This window comes from Dermacentor andersoni, chromosome 3 (assembly GCF_023375885.2).
Source record: "Dermacentor andersoni chromosome 3, qqDerAnde1_hic_scaffold, whole genome shotgun sequence".
NCBI lineage: Eukaryota > Metazoa > Arthropoda > Arachnida > Ixodida > Ixodidae > Dermacentor > Dermacentor andersoni.
Genome location: NC_092816.1, coordinates 80,594,252 through 80,610,099, shown reverse-complemented (window position 1 = coordinate 80,610,099; position 15,848 = coordinate 80,594,252). Strand labels below are relative to the sequence as shown.

Sequence of the window (15,848 nt, the reverse complement as noted above, 5' to 3'; positions counted from 1 at the left end):
GTTCATTGAACAGCGGCACACGCTAAGTTGCGATAAATGGCGGGAGAACTCATAACATGATGAGTGGATGGTGTCGCGTTAGGAACGAGTAAAGAAAATTATGACGTTATACGTGCCAGATCCACAACATGAGTATAAGGCATGCCATAGTGGGGGACACCCGAAATTTGGACCACCTAGGTTTCTTCAGCGTGCACCTAAATCCCAGAACAACGGGTGTTTTCAGATTTCGTCCCCGTTGAAATGCCGCCACCATAGCGAGCATTCGATGTTGAAGACTGCGCGCGTTGGTATAGGATATAAGAGGTTGAATTGCTCAAAATTTTGGCGAGACACACAGAAGAGAAACGAACACCACAGAGCGCAATCCAGCCTCTAATATGCTATACCAACACACCTGGTGCTCTGTCGTGTGTGTTTTTCTTCTGTGTGTCTCATCAAAATGTTGCGCAATGCAATGTCCAGCATTCGATCCAGCAACCTCTTGCTTCGAATCTATGGTGCCATGGTGGCAGCATTTCAATGAAATCAGTACACTAACACAAGATATTCTGAGCGTCGAAGCGAGTTATGTAAGAGGCTTGTACTACAGCGTGGCTCCTCTTTAACACTTCTTTAGGTACACTCGGCACCATCCAGCGCCGCCGCCGCGAAGCCTGCACGTGGGCTCCGAACCGCAATGAACAGCGCTGCGTCCGAACGCTGAGAAACGCGTGATGTGGTAACCCGCTTTTCTCTCACGCTTCTTTCTGGACACGCTTCGCCATCTGGTAGCATTGCCGAGATGTCTGTGCGTGACCTCCGAGACAAGAAGCATGGTTTGCCGGTGACTGTGAACGCTGACACTTGTTCCCTCGCTTACCGCACACTTAGTGGCACACACTCAATGACCAAAGATTGCGCGAGCTTCCTTGAAGAGCGGCACACACTCAGGCCCGTATTCAGAAACAGAACTTAAGTGGGGCGTCAATAAGTGCGGGAAAAGTACAAGTGTTAGGAAAGTTTTAGGAGAGTACTTCAAAAAGGACACTTAAGTATCACTTTTGAAAGTAACACTTTTCGAGTCAAGTATGTCATCTGGTGCCGAGGATACGTAAATAATTTACGTCTACGATCGGTTCAATCGTAAAAAAATAATTTTTGCTGCAGACTAATGCGGATATAAATCCTTCAGTGCTTGCTCGCGCATTCGTCTGAGTAAAATACAAAGAACGGTTTAGTTTTAGCGCTTTACTCAAACTCGTCTGGCCACAAGTTCACATTGGTTCTCGCAGCCACTGCGGTTCTGTGTGTCGCCGTCGCGACTGTTTCTTGGTTTTGCTGACGAAACAGTGCGGTGTTTTTGCGCAGTGTGTGTGCGTTACGTGTTTTGAACCCTAACGGACAATGGAGAAAAGGAAAACAAACTTTTCCGAAGAAGAACGCGCCGTGCTCCTGGAGCTTGTTTCGCGCCATCGCAGCGTGGTCGAGAACAAGAAAACGGACGCTGTATCCGTCAGTCGAAAACGGGAGTCATGGAAAAAAATCGAGGACGAGTTCAACTGCCGCCATAGCGTGACGCCGCGGACGTGGGGCCAACTTAAAAAGTGTTGGGAAAACCTCAAAGACAAGTGGCGCAGGTGTAACGCGCAAGACATGCGGGAGCGGTTTTCTACAGGTAAGCATTGCTTCCTGTGCAGTTACGACGTTATTGACGCAGATCCTCTTTCTGCGCATTGCATAGCGTTCAGCGACCTAAGTCGTTGGTTTAATTCGCCAAAATAAGTACATTTTGCGCCCGCGAACGTCTCGCAGCTTGAGGCCCGAATCTTTTTTTTTTTTTTTGTACCATTTGCGCTACGCACTAGCAGCGTCAAATGAAACTCGAACAGTGGAGCGTGTGGCCCAAGCATAAGTGAAGACATGGTGCGCGCCGTCCAGTCATCACCAGTGGCAGGCGCGCGCACCCGGCTTGGCCAAGCGCTATCGGCTCCCTCACGCCGGCCACCGTCGCGGCTCCCAGTGATACCACGCTGCGCAAGTTTTCCGATTGAAAGAATGAATCTGACTTACAAGCGGCAAAACACACGAGCGAATGCATCTCTAATGGTGACGGTGCAAAGTGCACCAGGTGCACCACTGTTATTAGTTTCATTTGACGCCGATAGCACTTACGATTTCGGCGAACTGTGCGGCAATACTCGCCGTAAGCTGCAATATTTGAGGTTCTGTTTTCTTTTAGTTTTATTTTCTCCCTTTCAAACAGAACAGAAGCGAAAATATCTCACGATCGCGCAACGCCCAAACCTGGATGTGCGCGACTGTCGATTGTGATGACTGGACGGTGGACACTATATATATGCTTGCGCCACGCGCTCCACTGTCCAAGTTTCATTTTACGCTGATAGTACAGATATGATTCAGTGCCGAAATTACGGCATTTATTTGGCTGAGTGCTGCAATAAATTGCATGTAGTACAGAATGTAGTGTATGCCTATTACATTGTATACCTTCTTTCTTTGCACCCTCGTTCAACTTATGTCGTATTTTGTGATCGTGCACAAACTTGCTGCGCTCTAGAAAACAAGCGATATTGGGTGCTGCAATGGTATATTAGCACTTTCTAAAACGAGTGGATTTTCCCAACTAAGGCTTCAATTTCCGCGCCCTTGCTGTGTTTTTCCCTCCTTCTTTATTTGGAAAATATATGGCATTATATGTCAAATGGGTACCATGTAGTCATTGCATTGAAATGTTTTGTCACATTTGGCAGCATTGATAGACAAACTACGCTTCTCAAAGAGCGGTTTGTCCCTCGGAATTTACCGCTGCTTGGCCATCGAAAAAACAATAATAAGCTGGAGCAGCACAAAACCAGGGACATTCCCCTGCGGCGGATTATGCAGTGCTCTGGGAACAGCTAACACATAAGTCATGTGTGTCTCCGAATAAGCTATGGTATGGTGTGCCTTGACATTTCTTAAAGGTGCATATCTTGAACACCTGGCTGTGTTGCACACAGTCACAGCCAGCATAAAAAGCTTCAATTTATGTTTTCCTATGGTTGTGTAATCATTTCATGTGCTCTTGCGATATGTTAAACCTTGTCGTCGCACAAACTGCTTCCTTGCAATTCCAGGTGGCGGTACACCCTCACCTAGCCAAGCGACCGACGAGCTACAGCAAGTCGGAGCTATAGCGTCACACATGGCAGTTCGACTGTCCAATCCATTCGACAGCGACCGCAGCGGACATCGCGCTGTGCCAGGCGAATCGCAGTCATGCCAAACCCAGTGCACACCTGCTGTCGTTGCACTACTGTCGCAGACGCAGAACGGGTCTCTAGGTGAGGCAAATGGTATTGTTTCTTATTTCTTTTTCCTTTTCCTGCCCAAATTTCATGTCATTTACGCTAAACTGTTCTTTTACAACAAAAATTACCGAAATTTCTTGAATGGCACAGCGAATCATGAGTACTACATAAATCATTATTACACTTTCATGCGTTATGTAACCATGTTTTGTGTGCTTATGTATTGTCACGTAGTTGTGACGGTGAAGAAAATAGTCGTGAAAGTGAGAAGGACGAAACTGATTCTTTAGTTGGCGAACCTGTGCCCACAAAAGGAAGTTACACTCGAAGCACAACGATAGCGGCGAATACAGTCGGCGATCGTCGAAATCTGATCAGCAGGTCAAGTGCGTCCGCTTTTATACACGAGTCACCCAACGTTCCAAAGTAATCGCTGGTGCTAACGTGTTACTACACAATTTTATTCGCGCAATAATGCAATAATAAATTGCCTTGAGCTGTTATACGTGGTGTCCTCAGTAGTTCACGCAAGCCCCAGTTGTCAATGTGACCAACCTGGAGATGAGGTAAAGCTAATCGAGAAGGAAACGAAAGGCGCTGAAACCCAGCTCGAAAAGCAACTATAGTTTCGCTGTACAGTTTGTATAACATATTCTCCCACTTAAATTGGCGACCTCGTGCACTATACAACCGCAGACCGTGTATAGGCATCAAGGTGTTCAGAGCATTGCAGAATGCTTAGTGTAGCAATGCAGGAGCCATCTTGCTTTGTGGTCACTTTCAACTCTTACTGCAGGTAGTCAAGACGCGGCTGATGAGCCCGACTACTGGTCATGGGATGATGCTGGAAGGCCACAAGCAGAACCTGAAACGAATGCTGCCCCATTACCGACCACCACAGAGAGCCGAGAGCTCGTTCACGGTACAGCAAGCCCAGATGCTGTTGTGACAGAGCCAGGTGCTGCCGCAACTTCAAGCGGTCCTGTGCCAGCTGGAACAAGACGCCCCGCGACAAGCAGCAGCCAGAGACAGACGGCGGTCGCCCTTGAACTGGCTGCCCGCCTCAGTGCCATCAAGGATGACCGTGAAGAAAAAAAAAAGGAACATTTATTGAAAACGAAATACATGCGCCTCGAGCACAAATACAAATCTTTGCATAGGCGAGCTGAACATGAGCAAACTATGCAGCTTCTTCGGCTTAAAGAAGCCAACCAAAAAACAAAAGCAGAAATTCTAAAGCTTCAGCTAGAAGCTTTGAAGAAAAAGTAAACGCCTTTGTTATTGCTGTGATTTTGTCTCATTCCATTTACGTAAAATACTGTGCGACTATGCGATCTCTGATCCTGAAACCACTTGCTGTGTCTGGCAACGGAGACATGCCTGGTGGCGTTGGTTGAAAGGAGGGAGTGGGAGCTTGCGAAGCGGCGTTGTGTGTTGCCTGGCATTGCGCAGGAGGTGGGACAGGGTCTCTCAGCAGGTGGCCGAAGTTGTGTAGTGCAGCACAAGCTGTGATGACGATGGGAACTGATCTTGTTTTTATCTGAAGAGTCATTTCAAGGCAAGGAAACCTTCGTTTCCATACTCCAAACGCCCTCTCAACACTGCAGCGAGTCCTGGAGTGGCACTTGTTGTACCTAAACAAAGCAGTTTTTCAATTAAGTCCTTATTTTCGAACATAATTGTTACTTGGCCGGATTTTATAGTAGTGTTGAAACTTCAAATCACCTGTGCTGAGGGCTGCTTTGTGTCTCTCGAAAAGGGGTCATGAGATAGGATCTGCAGGGGTACCCCTTGTCACCAAGTAGGATGCCAGGGACATTCCCTTCTTCGTACTGCACTCTGGCTCGACTATTATCGAAAATTCGGCTGTCATGTGCCGAGCCGGGCCAGCTGGCAACCACATCAAAAAATTGAAGCCGAGGCCCTGTGATTGCCTGCAAAACAAGCCACATATTCAGCTGTGTTTAAAAACGGCTAATAATACGTCACACGCATCCCCAGAATATTTCATTCCAAGTGCACTCAAAAGGTAAGGCACGAAATGTATAAACACCTCCTTGAGATTGCAGTTAGCTATTTGCAAAATGTGTGGTCATTTGGTATATGCCAAATCGGTAGCGTTGCTTATTGCACCATAATCTTTAGCCCCGACAGTTTCTCTCGCAGCTCCGTACATTGTACGACAGCGTAATAAACATACCTGGACATTGATGAAGAAGTACCCCTTTCGACAGCGAAAAACCTCCGCTTCATCTCCTCCGGGACTTCTGATGGGTACATGAGTGCAGTCAATGCACCCGCTCACACCAGGAAACCGTGCGATGGTGTAGAACTCCTCCATTACGGATGCCAAATCATTAGCATTTGGCAACTTCACGAGCTGCGGGAACAAAGTCTCGGCAATCATTCTTGACATTCGCGCAATTATTCGAGACACAGTTGCTTGCGAAACATTAACGAGGTCCCCGGTGACAACCTGAAAAGTTCCGGCGCCGTAGAATCGCAGCGCGATTAGCAGCTGGAGCAGCGGCGGCACGGGGTGACCGCGTTCGTTGTCTTTTGGGACCAGTGGCAGCATTTCCAACAGCCGTAGCACAGCTTGCTTGGAAAAGCGGTACCGCCACGAGAATTCTGCGTCGTTGTATACTTCCATTGGATTCTGTCGATCCTTAAGCCGTGGCCGTAATGGCGACACGTATCGGTATGCCTCATCCTCCGTAATACTGCGCACACGTCCGGCGAAATCGGCAAAGTCGGCGAGGCTGCCGTAGCAGGCGGCCATCTTGCTTGCTAGGCGAGAGTAGCGAAAGTCGCACTTAAGGTTGCCAATGACCGCACTTTACTTTCCGGCACTCAAGTGTCGATTAAAGTTTACCTTAAGTACAAGATTTGTCTATGAAACGCGTTAAGCATCGACCGGCTACTTAAGTCATAAGTTAAGGGTAAGTTCCGTTTGTGAATACGGGCCTCAGTGTATTCATGGCGCATCTCACGGGAGTGTTGGTGCGAAAGGCGTTCCAGAAAGGTTAGCGTCAAAGGCGTTCGATGAAACTCAGCACATACCCAGTGCATTTTTGGAGCAGCATGGTAATTCGTCGGATGGCTGCGCTTGAGGAACCCTTTTGACGTGGGACCGATTCCGCTAAGCATCAGTAAAATTTAAGGGATTTTCTTGCGTTTTAGAGCAGCACACTCCCAACAGCACATTCGTAGTTACCGGAGTTGGCATCAAATACATTCTATTAATAGCCGAACACACCAACTGGCACATACCCAGTGATCCAAGTTGACATTAAAGAGATTCATTGGAGAACAGCTCAGATTGAGGGACACATACCTTTTACTTCAAGTCGGTGTCACTATGTTTTGTTATAGATGCCCAGTCCCGCATCTACAGTTAGCCACGTTGGCGGGAAAGAGGGTCGTTTAGGAGCGGCACGCACCTGTCATACACTTTGCCAGATACTCAGTGACAAAAGAAAGTCCGACGGTTGCTTTCTTATCTTTTTACCTCAGGACAGCAGCTGTGGAACGCAGGAAGTTCTCCTTGTGTAACGCAGAAAGTTTCCAAAACAACCGGCTGCGCAACCTAGACTCCTCTCTACGTCTTCGCATTCCAGCTAGACTCTGCAGCCGCGAAGCTACCCTGCTTTGTCGAATACGGCTGGGGGTGTCCTTCATTAAGTATTTTGCATTGCGAATCAAATGGGCCGACGACGCTTCCTGCGATGATTGTGGCAGAGAGGAGACTCTTCAACACCTTCTCTGTGACTGTCCTCGCTACAATTTACAGAGAAAATCGCTCGCAATCACGATAGCGTGCTTTGACCAGAGACATCTAACAGAGAAACTCATTTTAGAATGCCGACATCACAAGCCATCGGAGCGGAGGGCGACGAGAGTACTGTTGCAGTTCTCAAGAGCAACAGAATTGGCCAAGCGGCTGCAGCCTGAACGGATGCTTACAGTGCTGAAAGTGCTACTCTGTTGTGTGGGGACGGTATCCGGTGACAGTGACCGACTGTGATTGCATGTCTATGCCCTTTTCTATGTTCATCTCTACTTTGCTATCCCTTTACCTTCCCTTCCCCTCTTTCCCCAGCGTAGGGTAGCAAACCGGATCGTCCTATCTAGTTAACCTCTCTGCCTTTCCCTTTCTTCTGTCTCTCTCTCTCTTTGTCCAGGGCTTCAGTTGGACTTAAGGGGGAGCACACGACCCGTGTGAGACTTTAGTGCACGCAAGGTGAGGCAGAATAAAATCACTCAATGGGGTTGAAGCGAACAAAGTGCAGTTCAGTAGGTCTTCAAAACAGATATGGTGTAGTGACCAACCCACTATACCTCTCCGTCCGAACGATCGCACTTCAGTGATGGTCTGTATGTGGTCTTACATGGTCTTAAGTTCCTTCTAGACAGCTTGTGTGTTCGTGGGCCTGGTGGAATCTCCCTTGGTAAGCACAAGCGGAACAGGAATGGCGCTGACGCCACTGCGACAAATAAATCCAGAGACCATTCATTAGGTGGAAGGGATGCTAACCAGACGGATAACTCCTGGCCAGGAGAATTGGTCAGCATCAGCCCAAGATGGCTGATGCAAGGAATGGCAATTAATCAGGCACTAAAGTAAGGTTAGCGGGACACCTCAAACCATCCGATACTCTGCCAAAACACCACTGTAGGTAAACGAAGCTTCAAGAGGCCTTCTCAACAGCCGGCCTTATCGGATTCTTCTCGGTCTGACCATCGTTGTTTCTATAATGCTTTCACTAACTCGTTTTCCTCTTCTTTCTGGACGCAATGCATACTGCTTGTTCTTCTTCAACGCAATTATTTTCCCCATTGAAAAGGAGCCATGCCTGCGACCTATGATCGGTATAGTAAAGGTAGACCAATGAAAGGATTTAGTCTCCGAACATACACATTTTTGCACCCTCGGAGGCCCTTATGAGTAGCTGACTCAAGGGATTCCACCAGTGGGTTCAGAAGAGACGTTTGGTTTACGCCTCGTTATTGCCCATGGTACCTGGAAACCAGAAGGGCTGGCAGTGGAGATCTAAGGACGAGCGAGTCAGGAGAATGAGGTCTAGGAGCGCCACAAGTATCTTGATGGTGCTTCTGGCGCTAGTGGTCTTCCAAAATAACTGTGCGTGAGAGCTTTCGCCACTGTTTCACGTGCACAGCAGGGTGGGGCAAGGGCATGCACACCATTGTGTTAGGATGATATGGAGGGTTAGTGAAACAGTCGCGCTCGTAAAGAACGGAGAATAAGGGAAATTGCATATTGGTCTATGTGGTAGTACTATAAACTGACGTCACGGAAGACACAACACGATGAGAAATGCTCTGGCCAGATAGGACTACAAACAATAAGCCGTTGGTCTAATGTAACTAAGGTATACCAGTCTACATATATTACTTAGTTGCAATTCGTGACAGACCAAGCATATGTGAAACTATGCGTCCACTCACTTCGTATAAAATTACGCCTAAATATTTATAGCAAGAACGCCACATTCATTTAACAGGGATCCTCGCCGAAGAGAAATAATAATAATAAGTGTTCCGCATATCTCACGTTTTCGGCACATTTCGTAGTGCTGACCACACGCCTAGAAAAAAAAAACAGGTATATTCAAATAGGCTGCGGTAACATTTCAGAATTATATCAATTGTAATGTCTCAACATTACCACATTTTGTTGGCGGTGGCTGCCTTTGTAAAAACAAATACTGATAGCGCTGTCTTGATGCTATTGGGGATACTTAAACCCTGTGACTATTATGCTGTGTTACAAATGCAATATTTTTTAACGAAATAAAGCTCCAAAGTTATTTTACTTCTTATCACACTATGTGGCACAAATTCCGAATTTCGCCTTACGTGATAAACAATTAAGGAAGCTGTTTTTGAGAAAATGCAGGAAATTATTTGTCGTTCGTGCCTTTAGGCTTTCCTTAAAGTAGAAACAGCTGTCTGACAGCGGTAAGAGCATGAATGATTAGTGCAAAGCTGCTTGGAGCGCACAGCATAGTCACATTGATAGCTCATAAATTGGCACTGCTCTGATTGGAGACGGAGTTGCTGGGCCTTGTACTCATAGTAAGAATTTTGATATCTTCCTGCAACATTCTACATGTGTATGCCTGTGCTCTTACACTGAGACAATCGCCTCTCATTAAAGCAGATTGCCTCGCGTTTCTTTGAGCTTTTCTCAGTTAGGCCCAATTTCATTGTGAAAGAGTACGGCACTCACGGTGATACCTCTTCCGTGGACCTCTAAATGTTCTAACCAACTTTCCGACATTACCCTCTAATGTCTGGTAATAACAGCAGCGTAGTTTGATTAGAAGGGGAGTTCCGCTGAGTTAATATTTTTAAATTATATTTCTCAAGGCATCGTAAAATACAGTGTTGTTTTGTTTGCGAAACGCGATTCCCTCGCGTTATTCGTTAAAATAGCGCGAAGCTGTGCTTAGGATATTCCACCTGCCATTGCCCTAGTATTTCAGTACAATTCCTTCGTTGTGTATTTCAAACAAATGCCTTTTATTGTGTATACTCTCCCAAGATAATGTCCCAAAATGTGCTCTGCTGTGCGTTCAAGTTATTTAGCAAGTATCCACAGAACTCACAGGAAAACTATAATCAGGTGGCGCGAAACGCAGAACTGACGCCGCTCTTTTTGCCTCTCCCTATTTCTCAGATGGTAAAAAGAACTGCCCAATTCAATCTACCCGCTTGTTTTCACAGCGAATGGAGCGAACGTTATTCATTGATACATGTCGCCACAAGGATACCGGAAGGGTTTGAAGCTTCTGTGCAATGGCGCAAGAATAAACTTGCAAAATTTGTTTGCATAACAATAGTGGCTTGCGTTGTTGGTATCAATCTACATTTATGCGGTATTTGCTACCCACATACAGTAATATCACCAGCAGCAAATTAAAATTGCACGAATCCGTCTATATTCATAGAGCCCAAAGCAATCATCAGTAGATCTGTACTCAATATGTTCGGTAATTTTGTTCATCTGACAAACCGCCTCCATGGACATATGTGTTTTCCCGCAAATCTGGGATTTAGTTCATCTAAACAAGTAACCTTTAGCAATTGTACTCACATGAACATGACAGTGACTGCAAGTAAAGCAATGCAAGTAGTCTTGGTTGAAGGCGTCATTATTTCCTATGAAATACAGTACTCCACGTTTTGAATGGTGTGTATCAATGAAATGTCAATACTTTCATACATGCACAAGTGCCAACATCTACCTCAGGGAGAAACGAATATATATGAGGGCTAGATTGTTTTTGCTGGCGACAAAAAACATGATAAAAATGCAGGTGGGAGAAAAATAAGATATTGCTCTGAAGTTTGTTTCTTCCCGTACAGAATGTGCTTATAATTCTAAATGATATAAGAGCCAAAAATAACAACCGCAATAGAGAATAGAGCATGGAGCTATACATCATCTAGCGAAGCATCTGCGCAAGCCATACAACAGCTGCGCCGCGGGTTTTTTGTAGATTGCTAGACTAGCGCTGGCATTTTTTAAATTGAAGGTTACACTTACGAACGTGATGGAAATGCTTAATTTTGACCTAGAGTGCCGTCCAATATCTATTTCCTTAGCACGGTAAAAATACAGTTCTTGGAAGTATTCAGTAAGAATTTTTGTTTCGTGCACTATCATCGTTACAACAGCCTTTACAGAAAAATAAATATCTACAAATGTACTAAATGTTATGTTTAACACAGAAACAAACGTAGAAAAAATATCTGTAATATACAATATGGTTCGATTTGTAGTGCCCCGAACACATGTGTTAGTGTTGTACCGTTCTCTCTAATACGCTGGACTTTCGCACGAAGAACAAAATATTCGAAACAGAATCATGCACATGTGCGCAAGGCATACACATGTGCGCGCATATGGCGCCCGTGTGATTCTATTTATGATATTCCATCCCAAGTGTAAACAATACAGTGCGTTGAATAGAATGATGTCACGCCAACGAGCCCCAGTGAAAGCCTTATTCAATATTGTAGTTTATTATAAACGTGAGCTACGAGAAAATATTTCCTGTCTGTAGTGGGAACTGCTGTTTTGTACGTTCCACAAACATTGGACCAGACGTCGCACTCTTCTGGGAATATCCTATAAATACACTCTCAATTAGCACTATCATATTTCCAACATCCCTGCGGCGTCTCATTTGGCCTCACAAATCAGTGAGTCGTCAACAGGTGGAATTCCAGCAATGCGTATACGTCGGTACTTTCCGTCGCCTTTCTTTACCGGCCGATAGGACGCAGGCCCGCTTAAAAGAAATAAGTGTAGCGTAAAAAGAAAAACAAAATGGAAATTCATGCCCAATGCAGCATTTATATGTTAGAATGTATGCTTAACAGAGCTTAAGTAACGTGGTTAAGTAATTGCTTTATGTCTAATGACGATGCACCCAACCGGGCGATGACAGGTGCATGTACAGAAAAGCACGAAACGTCTATATCAATGTTCAGGAATTCTGCACCTGTTATATCACAGCCGGACATACCAATTCTGGAGGGCTCGCCAAGAACGCACACAGGCCTCGGGCCACATACTAAATGGCGAGCATATGAGCATGGACATGCATGTGCCACCTGGAAAGTAAACTAAACCAGGGAATTTGGGAAATTCGGGGTGCTTTATAGATATGGGTAACCGACATTATACGTTGTGTCCCAGCTATCATGCACCAACAATTAAAAATTTGCAAAAACTACGTAGCTGGTAAGAACCAAGGTAATGCTTTCCGTTGCTTGGAGATCCTCAAGAGTATTTCTTGCTTGCATTCCGCCTTACAACACAATTTGTCGTAATTAACTAGTCAAGTTCCCAAATACAATAATGAGATGAAAGGTGTCATTGAGAAACTTGTAGAGAAACATGAGAAACTCTCGATACAGCTTTGTTTGCCTCACTAAGAAAATTTCATCCAATTGTGGGGTTTTACTCACCAGAACCACGATCTGATTATGAGGAATGCCGTAGTGGGAGACCCTGGGTTAATTCTGGCAACCTGGGGTTCTTTAACATGCAACTAAATCTAAGTATATGGGCATAGCATTTCGTCCCCATCGAAATGCGGCTGCCATGGCCGGGATTTCATCCCATGACCTGGTGCTCAGCAGAGCAACACAAAAGCCACTAGGCAACTACGGCGGATGGTGCTCAGTACCTGCTACATAAAAGTATATTTTCCGAACGTCAAAGTCTACGAACATACGCAAAATAACTGCGCGCGGCGATTTTGCGTGTATCGGCGGGTATCTTGCAATCTCAGCAATACATCTTTATGTCGCTTGTACTGAGCTGTATGAGGAGTGCTTCATGCTGCTTTACGATTTTACTTTTCCCTCTTTGAATCTGATTATAATATTTGACAACTTGAATAATTTATTGGGGCTACATGTGCATTTGTAGGGAAAGCGGCGCGTTCTACTCCGGGCGCCACATGCGGCCCAGCGCACCTGGCCGGGCCGCTGTATCTTGAAACCCATCTGCGACGGGTACATAATCCGCGCTACACCATGCTTTGAATGCGTTTTCAAGTTTTCCCGCACAACCATGAGCGCAGGGAGTACAACCCCATGTCACAAAAGAAATTGTTGCCCTACGATTCGGCTCATTCGAAAACGGTGAAGGTGGCTATAGCTACCCAGTGCATCAGGTCCGCCTTAAAGGTCGTGCACGCATAAAATTCAGGAAAGCTTTGACAAACAGATTCTAAGGCTACAAAAAGCTGGTTTTCTGCAAACAGTAATTTTAGCAGTAGCAGAGGCAGTGCTTCAGAAGAATTAAACAGAAAAGAATATTAATGAAGCTAAGGGGTGGCGAAGATAAATAAAACCCAGTGCCCTTTCATTCTGCGAAGAAGGATAACCAGCGAAGCTGTGCATGTGGCGCCCTTGATGACGAACTGCGCCTCCGCCTCGGGTCGGCCCGGCATTGCGCTACCTTCGGAATCGGCCTACGTATGAGGAGTGCTTAACGCCTGCTTCACCTCCGCCGCGGGTCGGCCCGGCATGGCACTGTCATCGGGATCGGTCCACGTATGCTGCATTTCCTCACTGCGCCGTTTTGACAGTGAGTTTCCGCGACCATCGAGTGAGATGTCTTTATGTTGGCTTGTGCGCGCGTGACGCCGTGCTTGCTAATTTAGTTATACTCGCGGACCACTTCCTGTGGATATACATGAAAGTTACGGAGGCAAAGCGCGCAGAAGTGAGATCGCTTCTGACAAGAGTCCCCCGTTTTAATCCACGTTCGTTTAGGTTGGGGAAGACAAAATATAAACACGGTATTAGCAACAGTTAAACAAGGCAGTACACACCACTTAGTGCAAAAGTTTATTATGTTGCGGCTTTTCCCTTCTGCATACGGGGAAACGCGAAACCATCGCACGTGGAAACTGCGTCGATTCAGCGTCTGTTCCGAGTAACGAAATGCCATACTTGGCACTGCAACATGTATGCAACTGGCACGAGCCCGTATCTTTCCCTTGATAGCCGCAGAGCGTTATTCGCGAGCACAGAATGCCTAGTTTATAAGTTTATAGGGCCAACAACACTACTATCCTTACTTCTTATAGCTCTCCAATAATTTGCAATCGCAATCGATGCTTCCCATTTAGTGCAAAACTGCGACTTCATGTAAGTGAGGTCAGCAGCCCATAAGAGCATTGTCAAGTCTTTGCTAACAACGAAGAAAACTAAGCTTGGAGAAAAGAAAAATATTGTCCAGATCCTACGCTTAACATTATGCGAAGCATTGTGCAGGCAACTGGCTATCAGGATTATTTAAGTTTCCGTAAAGTGTTACGAAGTTTACTAATATTTTTGTGTATATCCATTACTTGTGGGCGTGACGCGCGCGCGGTGAACAATAAATACCGCGAGGGTGCGTGTGTCTTACGACAGCCGCAATACGACAACGACGACGATAACTACATTGCATAATTTCTACAAACGATCGAATCATGTGGAGTGACATGGAGATGCGACATGGGGAAGAAGCACAGAAACTAAACTCTCACGAGCGTAAGCAAGTAGTATCACTTGTATCACACGAAGGGGTTAGTTTATGCTGAAACTGTAGCACAACCCCGTGTCCTATTAGAACTATTCAGATCAGTGGCGTGGTGAAGCTGCTCGACTTGGCCGAGCCGTGTTTTCGCTGCCATAGTTGAATTAGATATAGCGTTGTAGTGGGAGAGACAGAGAGAGGCAAAAGGGGAGCAAAGACAGGGAGGTTAGCCAGCGTAAGCACCGGCTGGATACTCTCTGCTGGGGAAAGCGGTAAAGGAAAAAAAGGTGAAAGAAGAAAAAAATTGAGAAAAAATTCACACAATTACGTGATGTTACGCGCTACAACATTCAAAGGCGGTCACAGAATCCACAAGCCCTTAAAAACTTGAGCAGAGCCCTTAAGGCCTTGAATACCAAAGCCCGTCCGGTGAAGTAGGCTAGAACTTTATTTTTCTGTGACGGGGCGATTGTCCAATTTTTCGAGTGCGGTCGCGAGCACTTTTCTTGACACATTTTAATGGGGACAGTAATTGGACACTATGAGCAGCAGGGAAGAACAGGCCTCGATATTTCATATTGCGGACCTGTAACGGCAAGAAAGGCCATGAAAGTCTACTACGAGCTGCGTGAGGAACGAGAAGTCGGCGCGTTGCTCCCCACCGTTCGGAAATCAACACTCGTGGCAACTTGCTTTCGAATTGAGGTTTGAACGAACGCCACCACCGCGCGGTGGTGTTCTACTGCCTAAATGCCGGAACCTACTTAGGCTTTCCAGTGGGTGAAGTTCAAGTAGGCCTCGAGAATCAAAGGCGGGAGTCGGATTACGAAGCTGGAATGACGATGCAGTGACCATCACGACTTCACGAACACGAACATATAGCCATCGATGTAATATAGTAGACAACTCTGTGCATTGGCTGGGCAAAAGTTCTTGTCGTGGCAGTAATGTCATACTGTGGACGTATGTCCTCATGCATGTCATGGCATTCGTGGGAATGATGTCATCGGTTGACATTCAGACATGTCATGATATGCACCCGTGGTATTCATGCCAATCATATTATGACATGCATGTTATGACAGGACACGCGAATTCATAAAGCATTGATTTAAAGTATTGCATGGAATATCTTTCATTAAAGTAATGACATGGTATTTCATTTAGGATATTGATGTCATGACATGCAGCTCATGACATTCATGTTACTCATATCAGGTTCATTTTTTAATAACATGTGTGTCAGGATATCTATGACAAAAACAAATGATATGATAGGCATTACATCAATGACCTGACACGCATTTCATGGCGTGGTTGTCATGAATGACATAAATGAAGAGTGGATGGCATAGTGGCCGTATATCTAGCTGGATATATACAAGGACATGGGTGACGAGTGATGCCTGCATAACATAAGAAGAATGGCATGGCAAGACACACTAATCCATCTGTTGTCATATATCATTCAATATAATGACATG

The 15,848-nt window shown here is 45.7% G+C and overlaps 1 protein-coding gene and 2 long non-coding RNA genes across 3 annotated transcripts in view; 1 reads left to right on the top strand and 2 right to left on the bottom strand.

Moving 5' to 3' along the window:
• The window catches only part of LOC126544278 (uncharacterized), a 73,546-nt gene that overhangs the window by 6,431 nt on the left and 51,267 nt on the right, over positions 1-15,848 (bottom strand). The gene's annotated exons all lie outside the window — the stretch shown is intronic.
• Positions 1,151-4,583, top strand: LOC126543157 (uncharacterized). Its single transcript, XM_050190297.3, has 3 exons — positions 1,151-1,657; positions 3,120-3,326; positions 4,090-4,583. Exons 1-3 carry the CDS (start codon positions 1,387-1,389, stop codon positions 4,560-4,562), a joined length of 951 nt encoding a protein of 316 aa, XP_050046254.3. The 5' UTR covers positions 1,151-1,386; the 3' UTR covers positions 4,563-4,583.
• LOC129380444 (uncharacterized) lies at positions 4,383-5,500 on the bottom strand. Its single transcript, XR_008608472.1, has 2 exons — positions 5,019-5,500; positions 4,383-4,927 (listed from the first exon to the last, which is right to left on the bottom strand). It is a non-coding gene; the product is annotated as an uncharacterized lncRNA (long non-coding RNA).